This window comes from Halichoeres trimaculatus, unplaced genomic scaffold (assembly GCF_033239565.1).
Source record: "Halichoeres trimaculatus isolate MK-OKI-2021-1 unplaced genomic scaffold, fHalTri1.1 fHalTri1_scaffold_12, whole genome shotgun sequence".
NCBI classification, from domain to species: domain Eukaryota; kingdom Metazoa; phylum Chordata; class Actinopteri; order Labriformes; family Labridae; genus Halichoeres; species Halichoeres trimaculatus.
Window position 1 is genome coordinate 22644055 of NW_027437190.1, and position 18953 is coordinate 22663007.

The following is an 18953-nucleotide window of genomic DNA, read 5'->3' on the forward strand; positions in this document are numbered from 1 at the left end:
GTGTGGGAGGGGGAATTATTATGGGATGTCTGCCCCCTTTGTGTGTTTGTGAGGATGTTAGCTAAGCTGTGCCTGTAAGGTAGGGGGAGAGAGAAGAGGGGGACGGAGCAACGTGTTTTGGGTCACTGACGGCTCATTTCTCTAATTTCGCCGACCATTGGCTCATCTGTCTTAATGAATGAGCACTCAGTGACAACAACTGCCGCCCAAACAGCTTAACTTGAGTCGAGACAGAGAGCACACCTCGACCCGGGACCACACTGTACAGTAAGTTTTTAATATGACAAGGTAGGCTTTCAGTGCCTAAACTTTTCTGTGATGTATTGTTTTCACTCGACTGTGCAACTTGCTGCTCTTACTCAAAGGACGTTGGATGACACTTGTTCTTTCACTCCTGTGTTGACAATAATCAGTCAAAAAACACTGCCAGAGCGTAGATAATCTAGTTATTCAACTTGTTTAAGCGTGCAAGTGGTCAATTAGATGCAATTAAATAATAAAAAATGATCAGTGACTGGTTACCAACCTGCACCATTTATTATTATTTATTTTTTTCCAGCACCCACCACCCCCTCCCTTCCTGGACACCCCCGGTCCATTCTCCAACAGTCCCACGTCATTTTCCCTCCCTCGCCGACCGAGGAGCAGCAGCAAGGTTTAGGGGGGGGATTAATTCGATCAGCAAGAAATACAATTAAAACGCTGATAAAATGTCGGGCAGCGAGGATGAGAGGGAGGACTTTGGAGCCGCGGACGAGCACTCACTTCTTCACGGTAAGCTCGCTTCTTTTTTTTTTTTAATGTCTCTCCTCCGAAGAAGGTCCATCTCTCGCTGTCACTTGAGCTCGCTGAGGCTAACACTAGCTTCTAAGCTAGGACTAGTGAGCTCGGGCCGCCCGTCACTCGCCATACTAGATTAGTTAGCTAACTTGTCAGGCAAGTGTTTACAGTTTTATTTTTTCCATTTTAACTCCTCTGGCCCCTTACACCTGGCACGTGCTTTCCCGAGTGCGAGTGTGAACTGTCAAAGTTTCAAAGACGGAGAGCAGACAAGTTTGAACCTACGCTGTTGTGGCATTTACAGCGGACTCAATGTGCTTGTGTGTGCGCGCGTGCGTGCACGGACATGTGCCAAGTCGTGCCAGTGCGCGCGGTCTGCTTCTGTTCTCCCTCTGGCCTGCAGCAGTGCTCCCCCTGTCCCTGTGCACAGCACTGTCTTCTCTAGCTCATTAAAAGCCCGTCATCCCGCAGGTGAAGACGAGCCAGAGGATGCTGTGTCTGACGTAGACGAGGTACCCAAGTCGAAGAAGAAGAAGAAAGCTAAGAAGAGCAGCCGTGAGAGTAGGAGCAGCAAAAGGCAAAGACCGGTCAGAGAGGTAGTGATTATATGTATATCATAAATTGGTTTGGGAATGTCTTATTTTAGAACTGCAAATATTAATGAATTCATGAACAAGTATATATGATTTTGCTTTGAAAGTGATTGAGAAGTTAGGTAATTTCTTGGTTTCAAGTAGTTGTCTGTCAGTACATTAAGTACACACTAACCAATAAAGCTTCATGGACCACTGACTGTTTATGCTCACTTTTAAGTTCTAGTAAAATTGCATTATTTTCACTGAAACAAAAGGATTACATTGTAACAACTGTTATAATAATTGATACAAGCACCCATGACTTTGTGCTGTTTGCTAAGAGGTTGTTTGTCTCCCAGGAATTGCCAGTCAGCTCCCCAGAGCACCTTATTGGAGTGGAGACAGCAGAGAGAGATGCAGACGAGGGAGGTGTGCGGTCAGAGAGTGAAGGAAGTGATTATGCCCCGGGGAGGAAAAAGAAGAAGCGCTCCAGCTCGGCCAAAGACAAGAAGAAAGGAGGACCAGCAGCAGAGAAAGGAGGCGCATCCAACTCTAAGAGCAAACGAAAAGACCCTGAACCAGAAGACGATGAAGATGATGACGACGATTGCCAGGTAAAGTTTATTCAGACTTATGCAAGGAGTTAATCATTAGTTTCTTCATAACACAATATCATTCCATGTTTGCCCCTCTGACCCTCTTTTCTCTCATTTCAGCCTAAAAGCTCCACACAGCTGCTTGAAGCCTGGGGCATGAAAGATATTGACCATGTCTTTACTCAGGAAGATTACAACTCCCTCACCAACTATAAGGCCTTCAGTCAGTTTGTCAGGTGTGTAGCACTTTTGTATTACCGATAGATATTACTATTCATCTCTATAATGTTATCAAGGACTTGAATAAATTTATAAGCAATCTAAATATGTGTCTTCAGGCCTTTAATTGCAGCAAAGAACCCTAAAATTGCAGTTTCCAAGATGATGACATTAATGATGGCTAAGTGGCGAGAATTCAGCACCAACAACCCTCTGAAGGTATTTCCAGTTCTGAAGAAGATTACCAGTCTGACTTCTCATGAATGGAACCTGTGATCCACATGTCAAGCCCTCTCATGTGTTGGAGTTGTGTCCAAGGGGGGAGTTTCTCACTTTATGTTCTGTCCTCCTGCAGGGTTGTGCATCTGCTAATGCAGCCTTGGCAGCTGCCAATGTGGCTGCAGCTGTTGAGAACATGGTTGTGGCAGGGACAGATGAAGGGGCAGAAACCAATGCTGCTGCCTCACCACCACCTGCTCCTGCCCCTGCCGCTGCTCCAACACCTGCTGCAGCCCCAACAGCCCCGGCACCTCCACTGCGCAAGGCCAAGACCAAAGAGGGCAAAGGTAGAGTAGGATAAATGAAGAAAAACCTTTAATGCTCTGTTTTGAAATCTTACTTCTTTACTTGCTTTCTTAACTTTGCTATCTATATTGCCTCAGGTCCAAATGCTCGAAAAAAGTCAAAGCCTACACCCAAACCCCCACAAAAGCCCAAACCTAAGAAAGTGGCTCCACTCAAGATAAAACTGGGGGGACTCAACAGCAAAAGGAAGCGCTCCTCTGTAAGAAACTTCTTAAGTCAGTCTATAACATCAGCTAAATCAATGAAAACTACAATGCAACTTGACATTTTATCTTTTTCTCAATGTCCTTTATCTGACTGTTCCTCACCAGAGTGATGAAGATGAACCGGATGTTGACAGTGACTTTGATGATGGGAGCTTCTCCGTGTCAGATGGCTCAAACCGTAGCAGCCGTCAAAAGAAGAAACCCAAGAGTGCAAAGAAAAAGAAGAAAGGTTGGCATGGAAAAACAAAAAATACCTCTTTTCTTTGTGTGTCGATGCTAAAAAATGATTTGGAAAAATACAGCAACTTAACACTGGAGGTTGTTGCTTTGTTAAATCAGATCAAACAGAAGGTCATTGCTTATTATGTTGTAGTTTCTTTAAGTTGTTTTCTCTGGTTTTCTGTGGACCCTCACTCAGTGGAGACAGAGGATGGCGATGGCTACGAGACAGACCACCAGGACTACTGTGAGGTGTGCCAGCAGGGTGGGGAGATCATTTTGTGTGACACCTGTCCCAGAGCTTATCACATGGTCTGTTTAGACCCTGACATGGAGAAAGCACCAGAGGGCAAGTGGAGCTGCCCGCACTGTGTGAGTATCTCACCGAGACACTGCTTACAAAAAGTTAGGGCACTCAAATTTCAGATAAGATGTAAGAATGCATTTAAAATGCATTTTAACTTTTAAAGGTGAGCATAATCTTACCTTCCCTTAGCTTTTGAATGCACTTGTTCAACTGTTCACTGTTTCAGTACTTATTGCGTGACATACCTCTGCAGACAATTTGTCGGCCTGTGAACTGCGTGACATGTTGTTAGGAAGCTGTAATTAATGCTTAAGGTCAAGGACACATGAGGAGTTATTGAGACGGTGAATTTTTTTTGTTGTGGTACACCCACTTACATGTATGTTGTTCTGTATTTCAGAGGAACCTGGTTTGATGAAATTTTAGGTTCATGTGTGAAAAAAGGACATTTTTCTGTAAATTCCAGTTATGTGGAAATAGATTGCTTATAGAATGATGGAAAAAGTCTCAACAGCAATTTGAAAAATATTTGTATTCTCAAAATTTCTTTGTCCTCTGCACCCCCCACCCCTGGACCCTTTGCTTATGCTCCTCTACATCCCTCCTCTCCCCACCACACGTGCCCCCCCCCCATCCCCCATTTCCTCTACTCGTCCCTTCCCTCCCACCCCCTCCCTTTGCCCTCCACTATGGCTCCACACGCAAACATGCACACGCACGCACGCACGCAATGCCCTCCTACCCTACCCCATGTGCTCTTGAAAATCACCCTATACCCCTCCCCTTTTTTCCCTCTCACTCTGTTCCGCATACCTTCCCTGCCTGTCTCTCCCTCCCTCTCCCTCCTCCCCCCTCATGCACACACCACCTCCCTCCCCTTGTCTGTGTTTCTGGCACCAGGAAAAGGAGGGGATCCAGTGGGAAGCCAGGGATGATCTCTCTGAGGCTGAAGGGGAAGATGAGGAAGACGGACGGGATGAAGGGGTGGAGGAAGAAGATGACCACCACATTGAATTCTGCAGGGTGTGCAAGGATGGAGGAGAGCTTCTTTGCTGTGACACCTGCCCCTCCTCCTACCACATCCACTGCCTCAACCCTCCTTTGCCGGAAATCCCCAATGGAGAATGGATCTGCCCCCGCTGCAAGGTGAGTGCTGTGCACTGGTGTGTATGAGTCTGCGTGTGTTTACGTGGGCGAGCACTGGAATGCAGATTCCATCTTGTGCACGCCTACAGTGCTTGAGATAAACCATGACAGTCTTTTATTCAGTTTATATTTTGCTGCTTCTCATGTCCTTGTATGTCACTGCCCATGTTTCCTATATTATTAAAAAAATAATCAGAAATAACCTGCTTCTGTTCACTCACTGTCAGGCTTCTCTTAATGAATCCTTTCCTAACAGTGTCCACCGATGAAGGGCAAAGTCCAGAAAGTTTTAACATGGCGATGGGGGGATCCACCAGCCCCCACACCTGTCCCTCGGCCTGCTGACCTTCCTGCTGATGCTCCTGATCCCCCTCCGCTTGCAGGCCGCAGGGAGAGGGAATTCTTCGTCAAGTGGTGTAACATGTCCTATTGGCATTGCTCCTGGGTGCTGGAGCTACAGGTACCACACACTCTCTGAAACTGTAGACAAGAATCTCAAATGATCTGCACACTTTTAATGCACACACACACTTTTAATACAGATACACACACAAACATACGGAGCATCCCAGCATGAGAAACTCTGTTTTCTTCTCTTGTTGCTTCTCAGTTGGAACTGAACTGCCAGGTGATGTTTCGAAACTACCAGAGAAAGACAGACATGGACGAACCGCCACCTGTGGATTTTGGAGGTGAGGGTGATGATGACAAAAGCACCAAGAGGAAGAACAAGGACCCTCTCTTTGTTCACATGGAGGAGGAGTTTTGTCGATTTGGAGTCAAGTTGGAGTGGCTGATGATTCACCGAGTCCTCAACCACAGGTGGGACAAATGATCTCTCATGATGTATAAGGGTCCAATATTTAAGATCTGTACTCTAAATTAATTTGCTCTAAAGTTTTGAAATAGACTGAATTATTTTTAACTCATTCATTAACTGATTAATGTTTTCTATACAACTTATTCATTCACACTTGGAGAGTCCGCAGTATTTGCGTCATCATAGTTTCTCTCTCCTTCTTTTATGTCAGTGTTGATAAAAAGAACAACATACATTACCTGATCAAGTGGAGAGATCTCCCCTATGACCAGTCGACCTGGGAGAGTGAGGACATGGACATCCCTGAGTTTGACCCTTACAGGCAGACATACTGGAATCACAGGTATGCAGGGACCTATGAAAATCATTAACATCCTTCTGCAGTGATCTTTACTGTATGTTAATCTTACTAAGTGTTGTTTTCTTTCCAGGGAGTTGATGATGGGTGAAGAAGGCAGACCTGGTAAAAAGTTAAAGAAGGCTGTCAAAGTGAAAAAAGCTGAGCGACCTCCAGCTAATCCAGTTGTAGATGTAAGTATTAGAATTTTTTTTCCAGTCACAATCAGAGACTTGGTGAGAATAAATTACAAATGACAAGATGAGGCTGTGCTGTTGAGTCTATTTTCTTTGCAAAATAAAAGCAGCTTAAATCAGAAACTATGTGGAGTTTATGTCCTTATATTCTTCCTCACAGCCCACCATCAAGTTTGATCGGCAGCCGGACTACCTGGACAGCACAGGAGGAACTCTGCATCCATACCAGCTGGAGGGGTTGAACTGGCTGAGGTTTTCCTGGGCTCAGGCCACAGATACCATCCTAGCTGACGAGATGGGGTTAGGCAAGACTGTGCAGACTGCTGTCTTCCTCTACTCTTTGTACAAGGAGGTAAGAAAGGCTTGTGATACTTTTAGTCATTGTTTTATTGGGGGGCTTTTAAAAGACAGTGGTAAATTTTGTGTGACAGTACTATTATTTTAGTTTCTTTTTTTTACCATAAAAACACTAAATTGTTTGATTGAAATAATACAAACTCTTAATTTGATGATTTTTAGAACACAAATACACAAAAAGTAATGTACTTAAAGTTACTTCCCTTGGAGATTTTGTCCTGTCTGCTCTCTCCTGTCAAACTGTGTTGGGAGTTGAGGTCCAGACATGTGACACACATTAATTCTGCCCATAAAGGGGATGAGTCCTAAGTTGGGAACTTTATCCTAAAGGCAGAGCAGGACAAATTAGAGTGTTCTAATGTCTTGTAATTTTTGCTTTGAATTCCCCATGTGTCATTCTTTAATGCTTCCCACCTTTATAGGGTCACTCAAAGGGTCCCTTCCTAGTCAGTGCTCCTCTGTCCACCATCATAAACTGGGAAAGAGAGTTTGAGCTGTGGGCCCCTGACATGTACGTGGTGACTTACGTTGGTGATAAAGATAGCAGAGCTGTCATCAGAGAGAACGAGTTCTCCTTCGAGGGAAATGCCATCCGAGGCGGGAAGAAGGCCTCCAAGATGAAGGTCAGGAGGGAATGCTGGAAACAAATGGACTGAAGTGAAGATACTGGGGATGGGAGGCAACAATCTGAAATATTAACTATTGGTCAAATGCTCCAAAACAATTGAGCATCATGCAGTTACATTTAAATCCAGTGAGTCTGATTCCTTTTTCATCATTGAAACAGTGAGCTGCAGTCTACTTGCTGGTGCAACCCTAACCCGTGTTGAACGCAGACAGGAAGTCTATTGTGTTTCAGTATTTCATCCAGGACAAGGCACTCAAAGAAACCAGTAACTGCTTCAATGTGCAGAGCATGCATGATGCATAGTGAGGTTAACCATTCGAGCAGCATCACTGTTTACAGCTTGATTATAGTTTTACAGCTCCCTCATTTGAATAAAATTATCATATACTACTGAGTAAACAAACCTAGTGGGTGCTTATTTGATTACAGAGACTAACTTTAAAGACAAAAAGTGACCAGCAGAGGGTGATAGCATTAAACTCAGTGAACAGGTTGTGGATAATGAGTCTGTCCAAAGCACATGACTATAAGTGCTACTGTAGAATGAGCTGAGCTCAACTGGTGGGATATTATATGACATTAATATGAATACTTCCAACTTCTATTAATGCAAACTAACATGTTTCTGCTTTTTTCCCTGTTTGGGAGTTCAACTAACAAATACCTCTCCCTGTGGTTTACAGAAAGACTCAACAGTCAAGTTCCACGTCCTGCTCACATCCTACGAATTGATCACCATTGATCAGGCAGTTCTGGGATCCATTGAATGGGCGTGTCTGGTTGTAGATGAAGCTCACAGACTCAAAAACAACCAGTCCAAAGTAAATAAACTGAGAACCTCCTTACATTGTTTTTTTTCTAATCATGGTTTTAAGATTTAATATTATTTCTTTCTGCCTGTTTCCAGTTCTTCAGAGTGTTGAACAACTACCCTTTGCAACACAAGCTGCTCCTGACTGGCACACCTCTCCAGAACAACCTAGAGGAGCTTTTCCACTTGCTGAACTTCCTGACCCCAGAGAGATTCAAGTCAGTAGTCAAGCTCCTCTTAATGTCTCATTACATATGGCTGCAGAGTTTTACGGACCAGTATAGTGACGGCCACATTGATCCTGTATTTATGTTTTGTGTTTTCTCTCTGCAGCAACCTGGAAGGGTTTCTGGAGGAGTTTGCTGATATTGCCAAAGAAGACCAGATAAAGAAGCTCCATGACATGCTGGGACCACACATGCTCAGGAGGCTGAAGGCTGACGTTTTCAAACACATGCCTTCAAAGACTGAGCTCATTGTGAGAGTAGAGTTGAGCCCTATGCAGAAGTAAGTATAGAAAGAAAAAGCAAATACTGATCTATATTTGTTGTATTTGATCTAATATAATTTGAGGGCTCCCTCCTTATTCAGTTGACCTTTTCCTATGTTTATCAGGAAATACTACAAGTTCATCCTAACACGTAACTTTGAAGCTCTGAACACTCGTGGGGGAGGAAACCAAGTCTCTTTGCTCAATGTGGTGATGGACCTGAAAAAGTGCTGTAATCATCCCTACCTCTTCCCAGCAGCCGCAACAGTATGATCCATTAATTTCACCCAAATATATTAAATCTAGATTCTTTGGGGTGATTGAGGATCTATTTTTTGTGTTGAAACATATATATTCAGGCATTTGAATTGCACGTCTTCTGTTATTGCAGGAGGCACCAAAGCTTCCAAATGGCATGTATGAAGGCAATGCTCTGACCAAGTCTTCAGGAAAACTGCTGCTGCTGCAGAAAATGATGAGGAAGCTGAAAGAAGGAGGCCACAGGGTTCTTGTCTTCTCCCAGATGACCAAGATGCTGGACTTGCTCGAGGACTTCTTGGAAAATGAGGGGTACAAATACGAGAGAATTGATGGAGGAGTCACTGGCAACCTGAGACAGGAGGCTATTGACCGCTTTAACGGTGAACAATATATCCATCAGTAGGTTAAAAAAAGAGCTTCTGTAGCTTTCTACTTGTATTATAACTTTCTTGCTCTCTTTTTCTGATGCTCATCTTTATAGCTCCTGGTGCTCCGCAGTTTGCTTTTCTCCTTTCCACTAGAGCTGGTGGTTTGGGCATTAATCTGGCCTCGGCTGACACAGTCATCATCTACGACTCTGACTGGAACCCACACAATGACATCCAGGTAAGCAACTCCCTGTCTGTAACCCAATTTCTGTATCAACACTTATATTGTACTGAATGACAGGCAAACGTAGGGTTTGTTCTACATGTGTCTTTTGTAGGCGTTCAGCAGAGCTCACCGTATTGGACAAAACAGAAAAGTGATGATTTATCGCTTTGTTACCAAAGCCTCTGTGGAGGAGAGGATCACACAGGTCTGTTTAATTACACAGTGCTATTTTGTTCAGTTATAATAGGATTTTGTGACGACGTCCTCATGGCTTGTTTTTCTCCACTGATGTCGCTGTCTCTGTCCCAGGTGGCTAAGAAGAAGATGATGCTCACACATTTGGTTGTGCGGCCTGGTCTGGGCTCTAAAACAGGCTCCATGTCCAAGCAGGAGCTCGATGACATCCTCAAGTTTGGAACTGAGGAGTTGTTTAAGGATGAAGTTGGAGAGGGTGAGTTGATGAAATTTGGCCACAAGTTATTATATCCTTTCTTCTTCCTACTCCGTCCCATAACTCCCTGTTTTAAGTAATAACCTGCATGCTCCACTGTGGGATAAGACTGGTAATGTTTTGGGTATAAGGCAAAAAAATAGTATATGGATTACTGAAGTTAATACTTATTTAAACTATGAAATATTTAAATGTTTACCAGCAAAACAATTCTTCACAATGTACACAAGTTCTTTTCAATTGTAAACTTTAATACCCTGTAGACTGGTAATGCGGCAAAACACAAAGGTTAAAAAAAAGCATAGAGCCGGTTGCCTGAATTGGCACCATGGAATAGCCCCTTCCCACCAATACCCAATACCACCGATCAGTACATATAATAGAAAATTTGTGGTGTGATAGCTGTATTGATCAAGTATAACCCATAGATTTGAATTCTGGTCCTTCAGTCTTCAATAAGTATTGTCCATAACTAGCCAAAGCATTGCATGTAATGAGACAACAACTGTCGTGTTATAAAGAGCAAATAAAATCTCTGCTACCGTAGGTTAACGCGACTTATCTTACATTTAGGAGATAACAAGGAGGATGACAGCAGTGTGATCCACTACGATGATCATGCAATCGATCGTTTACTGGACAGGAACCAGGACGCCACAGACGACACTGAGCTCCAGAGCATGAATGAATACCTCAGCTCGTTTAAAGTGGCCCAGTATGTTGTCAAAGATGAAGATGATGAGGTATGAGTGTTGTCAAAAAGTGTTTTCAGTTGTAAATATATATACAAAAGCTATCTTGGAAAAAGAATTGGGAAACTTGAACAAGTTTTAGATTTTCAGAAGTTTCTGAAGTTGTCACATTTTAGTTATTATTCAATTTGTCGATAAAAGTTTTTTCAAATAATTTAATTAGTTTTGTAAAAGAAAAATCCTGGTATGTTGCATAACATATTTTTGTCCTTTGAGGAGGAGGAACCAGAGCGAGAGGTGATAAAGCAGGAGGAAAGTGTTGATCCTGACTACTGGGAGAAGCTGCTGCGTCACCACTATGAGCAGCAGCAGGAGGACCTTGCTCGTAATTTGGGCAAAGGCAAAAGAACCCGAAAGCCAGTTAATTACAATGACGGCTCCCAGGAGGACCGAGGTATAAGACAGGGTACAGAACAACATATAATGCAACCTTTTTTTGTGTGTGTTTGCTGTGTAGTGCTGTTGGTGGACTCGTTTGGTGTTCATGTGGATGATCCAGTGAGTGCATGGCATGAGGATACTTTTGTTTTGTAGCTTTAGACTGGATAAAGCTCTTAGTTTTGTGTTTGTGTGTTGTTGTGATATTGATAAATTCAGACATCTGTTGGCTCAGCTAGTTTGATCACAGTCATGTAAGAGCAGAAGCAGCAAAGATTTATTTGATACCACAGTATTTATTATTTATTTTGTACAATTATGTTTCTCTCAGGTGAAAAGAGCAAAACAAGTCATTTTTGATTATCAAAAAACTCAAACAAGTCAAACTCTAAATGTAAACAGGTGTAATTGTTATTGTACAGTTTAGAGATGTGTCTGTTTTTCTTCATATGTTATTGTCAGTCTAAATCAGCATAGTTTTAATACTTCAGTTGTGATAAATTGAACTTAAAAGACTTTTAGATTTCTTCATTTGAGAGTTTTTGGTAAAAATAGGGTTTAAAGCAGCAGCGCCCTCTGCTGGCTCAAAGAATTATTGTTTTTTTAATTTGAAGATGCAGCTCCAGAAGGCGTTAGGGTGCTTTTATCCTGCTAATCACAGGAAGAGTGAAAGCTATTTGCTCCTTTGTTTCGTCCCTCTCAACATTTCTCTGTCTTTGCTCCCCTCAGACTGGCAGGAGGATCAGTCTGATAACCAGTCCGATTACTCAGTGGCTTCAGAGGAAGGAGACGAGGACTTTGATGAGCGGAGTGAAGGTAAGGCTCATGGTTTTTCTTCTGCTGTGAGAGAGGAGTTGTGTGTTCATGCTGTGATGGTAAGATGGACTAACAAAAGATACACCCTTCATATCTGAACTGGAGATAGACTGTCCATGTGTCTTTGATTTGAGAAATTCATTCTCAGCAATGCTTGAGACATGATTATGGACCTTCCTGTTAAGAAGGACTCTCCACTGTTTGATCCCCAGTTCATTCATCTACTAACATCCTTCAAACCACATCCACAGATTTTCTTTATGATTCAGACGAGAGCTACAACATCCTCATTGACAACTTCAGCGTCTACACAGGGAACAGGAAATGTCCCTGCATCATCTGTGCTCAGCGTAGAAAGAAAAGAAAAGATAAAATGAAAAGGAGGAAGGATGAAAAGAAAAGGCGGAAAGGAAAGAAACAGAGGAAGGAAATCAAAATAAACGGCCTGTTAGCACTTTAAAGACGTTTGTGTTCATATCAACGGTTAAGTTGTTTTGATATGAACATGGGTGTGTTTACAAGAAGCAACTTCGAAGTTTTCTAGAAAAACTGTTTACTAACATGTTTACAGTTCTGTCAGTATTTATTTCATTATTCTGTTATTCATTCATAAGTTTAAAAGTATTTAACGTTATGTATTAGTTCTATCGTTTTTTTGTAATTATGGATCTGTAACTTTGGTTTCATTAAATGTGTTATACCACAACAGTGTTTTTAGTGGAAAACTTCATGTTATACAATGAAGTGTGTTAATGTAGAAGTGCAGGGAGTTTGTGAGGAGAGAAAGCCACAGCAGAATCAGAGTTTGCTGTAAAGACGTGTAAGTGAATCACAAGCACAGAGCCACTTTAGGACGTTAAGAATCCAAATCATGCTACACAAGAATCCCATTTGATTTTCAATCCTACATTTTCACAGCTTAAATCAAATCCTAATGTCAACTATGCTTATTTTCTCCCAGCTAACGCCCGCAGACCAAACCGCAAAGGGCTGAGGAATGATCGGGACAAACCGCTACCTCCACTGTTGGCCAGAGTGGGCGGTAACATCGAGGTAAGTTCCTACAAACAAAATAGATTTTTTTTTTGGGCTCATTGCCATTTTTGGAATTCTCTGCAGTTTAAAGTTTGAAATGTTCATATCTTTCTTCACAGGTTTTGGGCTTCAACTCACGGCAGAGGAAGGCTTTCCTGAACGCAGTGATGCGTTATGGGATGCCTCCTCAGGATGCTTTCACCAACCAGTGGCTGGTCAGGGACCTCCGAGGGAAGTCGGAGAAAGAATTCAAGTGAGTCTCAAAGCTCAGACAATCAAATATATTAAAAGCCTTTTCTCAGGAATTAATGTGGGAATGAAATGAGGATCACATTCAAAATCTTTTCCACTCAATCTCTGTTGGTAGACTTCTTGAATTCAGTCCTTTTATTTAGGTAAAGTTCTTTTTTTAAGGCCTGTACAGCATGTAACATGTCAGGGATGGGGTTGACTTCAAAGAAACGTATGAGTATGACACCAAACCTTAGTCAATGCAGGGCAGTAATTTTCTAAATACTACAACCTTGTTTGAGATGTTTGCACAAAAGCCTCTGAACCTTTATTCCTGTGAATCTGATTTATTGATTATGTTTTTAAATGGTTCACAGGGCCTATGTGTCTCTATTCATGCGTCACCTTTGTGAGCCTGGAGCTGATGGAGCGGAGACTTTTGCAGATGGCGTACCGCGTGAGGGTCTATCCAGACAGCACGTTCTCACCCGTATTGGTGTGATGTCTCTGATAAGGAAAAAGGTTACACAATATATGTTTACATGATAAAAGTTTTTACCCTCTGTCTGTGTGAGCATGCACTCAATATAGTTTAAACAGCTAATGAAATTGAGTATTTCTGAAATATTGTCCTAAGTGAGCAGCAACACACACTGTGTTTGGCATAATATCCTAGAATCAGCACTTTAAAATGAGAATATTCAAGAGCTGCAATTTGAATTATGACCAATGTTTCAAGTATTTTTAAGATAAGCATATATTTAAACATATTCACAAAGTATGTGCTGACTAAATGTCATGTTGGCTAACAGGTGCAAGAGTTTGAGCACGTGAACGGTCAGTGGTCGATGCCCTGGATGGCTGAGCTGGAGGAGAACAAAAGAGCAGCAGCTTTAGCTGCAGGGGAAGACCCAAAGACTCCTTCTACTGGGACCCCTGCTGACACACAGCCCAACACTCCTATACCAGGTACCCACACACCCAAACACACTATGCTTTATTTATCATTAGAGCCAAATTATGATTCAGTTTCGGCTTTACTGCAGTTGGACTTTAAAGTTGACATTTCCTGGATAAGAAGATCCACCAAAGACACATATACTACATTTTGCAGCATTGTTTGTGGGGATCCTCTGATTAATGACATGCATTCACATATTCCCAGCCTCTAACACCAACAGCAGATGCTTTTCCTTAACATTCAAATCAAACAAAAGTGTTTGAAGTCAGGTTAAAATCCTCACCAAAGTTACAAGAACAGTTTTTCTGTGCTCAAATATCTGTCATCAACCAGGACATCAGTGCATCTGCAGTGTAAGTTTATGTCAGCAGAAAATTAAAATTGGGTACATTCTTTCACCAATTCAGCCAGAAGGTCTCAAAAATGTGATTAGTTTCATTAACTGCTGTAGAAAGACAACACAAAACTTTTCTCTACAGACCTCCTGTAACATGTCTTTTGTTTTGTCAGAAGATTTGTCGAAACCTGAGGACAAAGATGATGTGAAGAAGGAAGCAGAGGATATCAAAGGAACCAAGAAGGCAGATGATCCAGAGGTAAATACAGCCTCAATTTCCAGATCACACTCTGTTCAGTCTAAATGTTTAATAATTCATTGAATTGTTAGATACGATTGATGTGAAACTGACTTGTCTCTCTATCACCCAGATTATTGAAATCCCAGATGAGTCTGAAAAATCTCCTGTCCTTGAAAAGAAGGGAGAAGGAGACTCAGCTGCAGGGACAGAGGATAAAGAGAAGGAGAAGGAGACAGGAAATGGAGAGGAGGGAAAGGAAAAGGAGGCTGAAGACACAAAAGAGGTGGAAGAGAAGGACAAGAGCTCAGAAACTGAGAGAGACAGTCCTGCCGAGGTCAAAGGTGAAGGTGCGGAGGGCAAAGATTCAGAGGAGGACAAGTCCAAAGGTAAAGATGGGGTTGAAAACTCTTTACTCTGTCTCTTTGACATATTACCTTTTTAGCTTTCTTAAGGGCTCCTTCTGTTTCAGCAGAGGAAGAAAAAGATGAGAAGATGGAAATGAGTTCACCAACAGAGGAGAAAAAAGGTACAACCCTCTGACACTAACTTAAAGACAAACATGCAAATGTTTTCTCTGGATTCTTTGGATTCAACTGTTTGTTTCATTTACTAATTAAGCTCTTTAAAAAGCCAATCAGTGTTTCCTTTAGCCTTAGAGGATATCATCAAATATCTTTCTTGTTTTTCTTTTGTCCTGAAATTAGAAACATTTTGTTTCGTCATAGAGGAGTAAAAATACCATGAATATGAACACTTCAGTAACCAGTCAGATTTTTTTCACCTTTTGTTCTCTTTCAAATAATAAAACACACTAATATGTTGTTATAAATTTTTCTTTTTTTCCCCACAGAGCAAAAAGAAGAGAAGGACGGCCTGAAAACAGAAGAGTCTGGCAAACTGCAGAATGGAGAGAATACCAAAGAAGGAGGAGGAACAGCTGCACCAGTGGTTAACATCAGTGAAGAGAAGAAAAAAGCCACCAAGCAAAGGTTCATGTTCAACATAGCTGACGGAGGATTCACAGGTGAGCACTAACACGCACACGCAAACACTCGCTCAGAAAAAACTTTTTCTTCACTCTTTTTCTTATTCTTTTCTCTTGACCTCTTTCCCCTCCTCTCCAGAGCTGCACTCTCTGTGGCAGAATGAAGAGAGGGCAGCCACTGTCACCAAGAAGACCTTTGAGATTTGGCATCGACGACATGACTATTGGTTGCTGGCTGGAATCATACAGTATCCTTTTCCTGTTCAAGTCAGAGTGTTTACAAGCTTCTCAAAGACAAGGAATGACTGAGCTGAACCCTTGAGTCGTAAATTAGGCTGTTTGAAAGGGTCAGTTTGGGCTTTAGGAAGATGTGAGTATGATTCTTCTGTGGCTAAATTTGATTAAGGTGTTTTTTGATTTAAGAAAGTAATCCTTTATATCACATTAATAATTAAACAAAGTTAAAGTTAAGCCATCTGGTGTCACTTAGCTGAATTTGAGGAGGCAAAAAGATCAAACTTAGTGAGCCCTCTCCATCTCAACCCCTTGTTGTGCTATTATGGTTTGCTACAAAGTAAATGTTAAGCGTGTTGTTAAAACAACGTTCTTTAAACTGTTTGGGATTAGCTTCAAAATAAGCCTTCAGCCTTCATGTCCAGTGGTGCCAAAGTTATCTATGCACATATTACCCTTGCAATTTCTGGAAAATAATGCCCTCTGATGATAAGAGACAGTCTACACAAAAGTGTTGTTGCATTTGACCTCAACATCTCTCAGACACGGCTATGCTCGCTGGCAGGATGTGCAGAACGATGTGAGGTTTGCCATCCTCAACGAGCCCTTCAAAGGGGAGATGAGCAGAGGAAACTTCCTGGAAATCAAGAACAAGTTTCTGGCCCGCAGGTTTAAGGTGAACTGAGCACGATCACGTTTCCCTTGTGTGTGTGTGTGTGTGTGTGTGTGTGTGTGTGTGTGTGTGTGTGTGTGTGTGTGTGTGTGTGTGTGTGTGTGTGTGTGTGTGTGTGTGTGTGTGTGTGTGTGTGCGTGTGTGTGTGTGTGTGTGTGTGCTTGTTGGTCTGTGTCTTGCATATCTCCAAACATGTTGTCTTTCTTTGTCTACTGTTTAGTTATTGGAGCAGGCATTGGTGATTGAGGAGCAGTTACGTAGGGCAGCGTACCTCAACATGACAGAGGACCCAGCCCACCCCTCCATGGCTCTGAATACTCGCTTCAGTGAGGTGGAGTGTCTGGCAGAGTCCCACCAGCACCTCAGCAAGGAGTCCATGTCGGGAAACAAGCCCGCCAATGCAGTCTTGCATAAAGGTAAGACGTGCTAGATCAGACAGTGAGGGTATATTTTTTAAAATATATTTTAGCCTAACTTTTAAAAAAAGATGTATGTATAGCTTTGAATTCTGTATTATATAAGTAGTTGCTAGTCTTATGTTATCTCCTTGTTAGGTGTTAGCACCAATACACCAGGTCAAATTCTTTGGATGTGCAAATATACTTGGAAATAAAACCTGATTCTGATTCCAACAACAAATAGAAAAAGACAGGATGGAAACACGTTTTCCTGGTGAATTAACAGTCAGGTGTTGTACATCACTTTGCCTGTATTCTGTAAAATTAACTGACATTTATTTTCATTACTGTTCAAATACACTTGGCAGGAAGCAAAAGAATACATTTTGATCATAAAACCTTTCATGAACATGCTGCAAAATGGTGTTATCCAGTATTCAAGCAGCTAAACACTAAAATATGAGTTTTAAACCTTAAGTCATCCTTCATTCTTGTAATCTTACATTTTTATAATCCAGTTCTCAAACAGCTCGAGGAACTGCTGAGCGACATGAAGGCAGATGTCACACGTCTCCCTGCAACCATTGCCAGGATACCTCCGGTGGCTGTGCGGCTGCAAATGTCAGAGAGGAACATCCTCAGCCGACTGGCCAGCCGGGGCCCTGATGTCACTCCTCAGAACCAATCACAGACCTCACAGCAGATGCAGGTGCCGCGTTGAGCAACCACCTTGCACACTGCTCTCCCTCAGAGGCTAGCTGCCCTCACCTCATCTCCATGTAGCAAGTGTCCTCCCCCTCAAACATTATGTACAGCACAGTCAGGTTAGTCCTCCTCTTCCGCACTCACAACCCAACTCCAGACTCTGAAGACCATCAGCTGTGCTGCTGGACTTTGACTTCACTAGAGAAACAACAGATGTAGGATGGGGTCGAAGGGGAAATCTCTTTTTTTTGGCAGACCAGAGAGGATTCTCTGCCTCTGGGATCCAGATCTAACTCCTTTAACCTGAACACTGTTGAACTGTGGGATCCTTCACTGACCTATCCTGTTCTTTCTTTACAGCAGGGTCAAACGTGTATTTGTATCTTTGTGTAACATGAAGCTGAAGAAGCTAGACAGGAGAAAAAGCAGCATGTTTGGAGTATACTGGTGCTTTGTAGTATTTTTCAGATTATTAAAGAATTCAAGGAGTTTAAATGTCCTCATTTTCTCGTGTAGAAAATTGTGAACGTTTTTTTAAAAGTAGTTTAATTCTAATGTCCTGACCTGAGTGTGTGTGTGTGGAGAGAGAACGTTCATGAGAATGAGTCCATGTGTTTGTATCCTGTATGTAAAATAAGGCATATTAATGTGCACCTCTACTGCAGAAAGACTCTTAACACTGAGAGACTGTTTGTCCCTTTTTATCAGTCTGTCAGATCTTTTACCTCCTGACTCTCCATCCCAAACGTACCGGTCTCTCATCAGGTGACTAGATCCAGGATCAGCTCACTGTGCTCCTTTAGTAGAACTCTGACATTCCTAACAGACTGCGCCACAGACCGCTCCCTGGAAACTCTCCTGCGTGTGTAACACAGACACGTAATGGCTCTACAGCTGTTTGGCACATTGGATGGTTTTTGTGAATGATGGAAAGCTTAACTTAAATTAATTTCTTACTGTCTTTTGTTATGTTGTTACATGACTGAATTTTATTATTATGGTTGCCACCTTTCGTCATTGCTGTTTGTTTTTATTGACTACAATAAAACGTTGACAGTTTTAAAGTTTCTTCAGTTATGAAAGATTCTCTCAGACCATCTGAGATCATTTTTTTTCCAAATACTTAAAGTTTTGTCCAACCAAGTGGAGCTGAGTGTCCTCAAGTTAAACATCCACATTGGGACTGGCATTAGAGAGCCTGGTCTACACAATGAAATCCTGCAAAATGCACTTTTCATGTCTCGCAGGAATTACCAAGTAGTCCATTTAACATTGAGGAAGGCTGTAACAGTAAAAGTTTTTTTAAAGTTATTTTCTGAATAAGTGCAGTGCCTTTGAAGAGATTTGACAGTTTTTAGAAAAATATTTCCAGAGTTTATTAATCTATTCAGAAGTCAGCTCATTTTGTCATTAGACTGGAAAAATCATGTTGCTTTTTTTCTGGCTGTAGAAAAAAAATGCTGCATTGCAGATGCCTCAGATTGCCAAATTTGAGTAAGAAATTGTTTGTTTCAATATTCAGTTACCGTGCAGCCTCTGTTCTCACGTGCATTGATGTTCCTGCAGTTTTTATTAGGAAATGTTTACCTTTCCAGTTTGGTCCAAGTATTAAAAGGACAAACATAGCA

The 18953-nt window shown here is 42.0% G+C and overlaps 1 protein-coding gene across 6 annotated transcripts; it reads left to right on the forward strand.

Moving 5' to 3' along the window:
- On the forward strand, positions 1 to 18339 carry chd4b (chromodomain helicase DNA binding protein 4b). 6 transcript variants are annotated; one of them, XM_074683023.1, is made up of 40 exons: positions 1 to 267; positions 560 to 774; positions 1252 to 1376; positions 1715 to 1969; positions 2072 to 2187; positions 2290 to 2389; positions 2526 to 2736; positions 2833 to 2954; positions 3067 to 3190; positions 3380 to 3552; positions 4388 to 4633; positions 4890 to 5093; positions 5244 to 5455; positions 5665 to 5796; positions 5885 to 5984; positions 6148 to 6339; positions 6767 to 6967; positions 7656 to 7793; positions 7880 to 8001; positions 8117 to 8290; positions 8399 to 8540; positions 8665 to 8914; positions 9016 to 9140; positions 9241 to 9333; positions 9438 to 9579; positions 10153 to 10322; positions 10548 to 10737; positions 11439 to 11525; positions 12487 to 12578; positions 12680 to 12813; positions 13169 to 13313; positions 13604 to 13760; positions 14266 to 14348; positions 14461 to 14716; positions 14800 to 14856; positions 15181 to 15354; positions 15455 to 15563; positions 16093 to 16225; positions 16443 to 16638; positions 17139 to 18339. In XM_074683023.1, the coding sequence occupies exons 2-40, from the start codon at positions 711 to 713 to the stop codon at positions 17339 to 17341; spliced, it is 5949 nt and encodes a 1982-aa protein (XP_074539124.1). In that variant the 5' UTR covers positions 1 to 267; positions 560 to 710; the 3' UTR covers positions 17342 to 18339. The 6 variants fall into 6 exon arrangements, with proteins under 6 accessions (XP_074539124.1, XP_074539123.1, XP_074539122.1 ...); XM_074683022.1 differs by having other exon boundaries at positions 2 to 267; positions 14263 to 14348; positions 14803 to 14856; XM_074683021.1 differs by having other exon boundaries at positions 2 to 267; positions 10551 to 10737; positions 14263 to 14348.
- Positions 18340 to 18953: the final 614 nt, after the last annotated feature.

Excerpts from the sequence above, each read along its gene's own strand:
- chd4b (XM_074683020.1), top strand. The coding sequence starts at position 711 with ATGTCGGGCAGCGAGGATGAGAGGGAGGACTTTGGAGCCGCGGACGAG. Across the intron at positions 1,970-2,071 it reads ATGATGACGACGATTGCCAG|CCTAAAAGCTCCACACAGCT; the intron begins GTAAAGTTTATT and ends CTCTCATTTCAG. Across the intron at positions 3,191-3,379 it reads TGCAAAGAAAAAGAAGAAAG|TGGAGACAGAGGATGGCGAT; the intron begins GTTGGCATGGAA and ends ACCCTCACTCAG.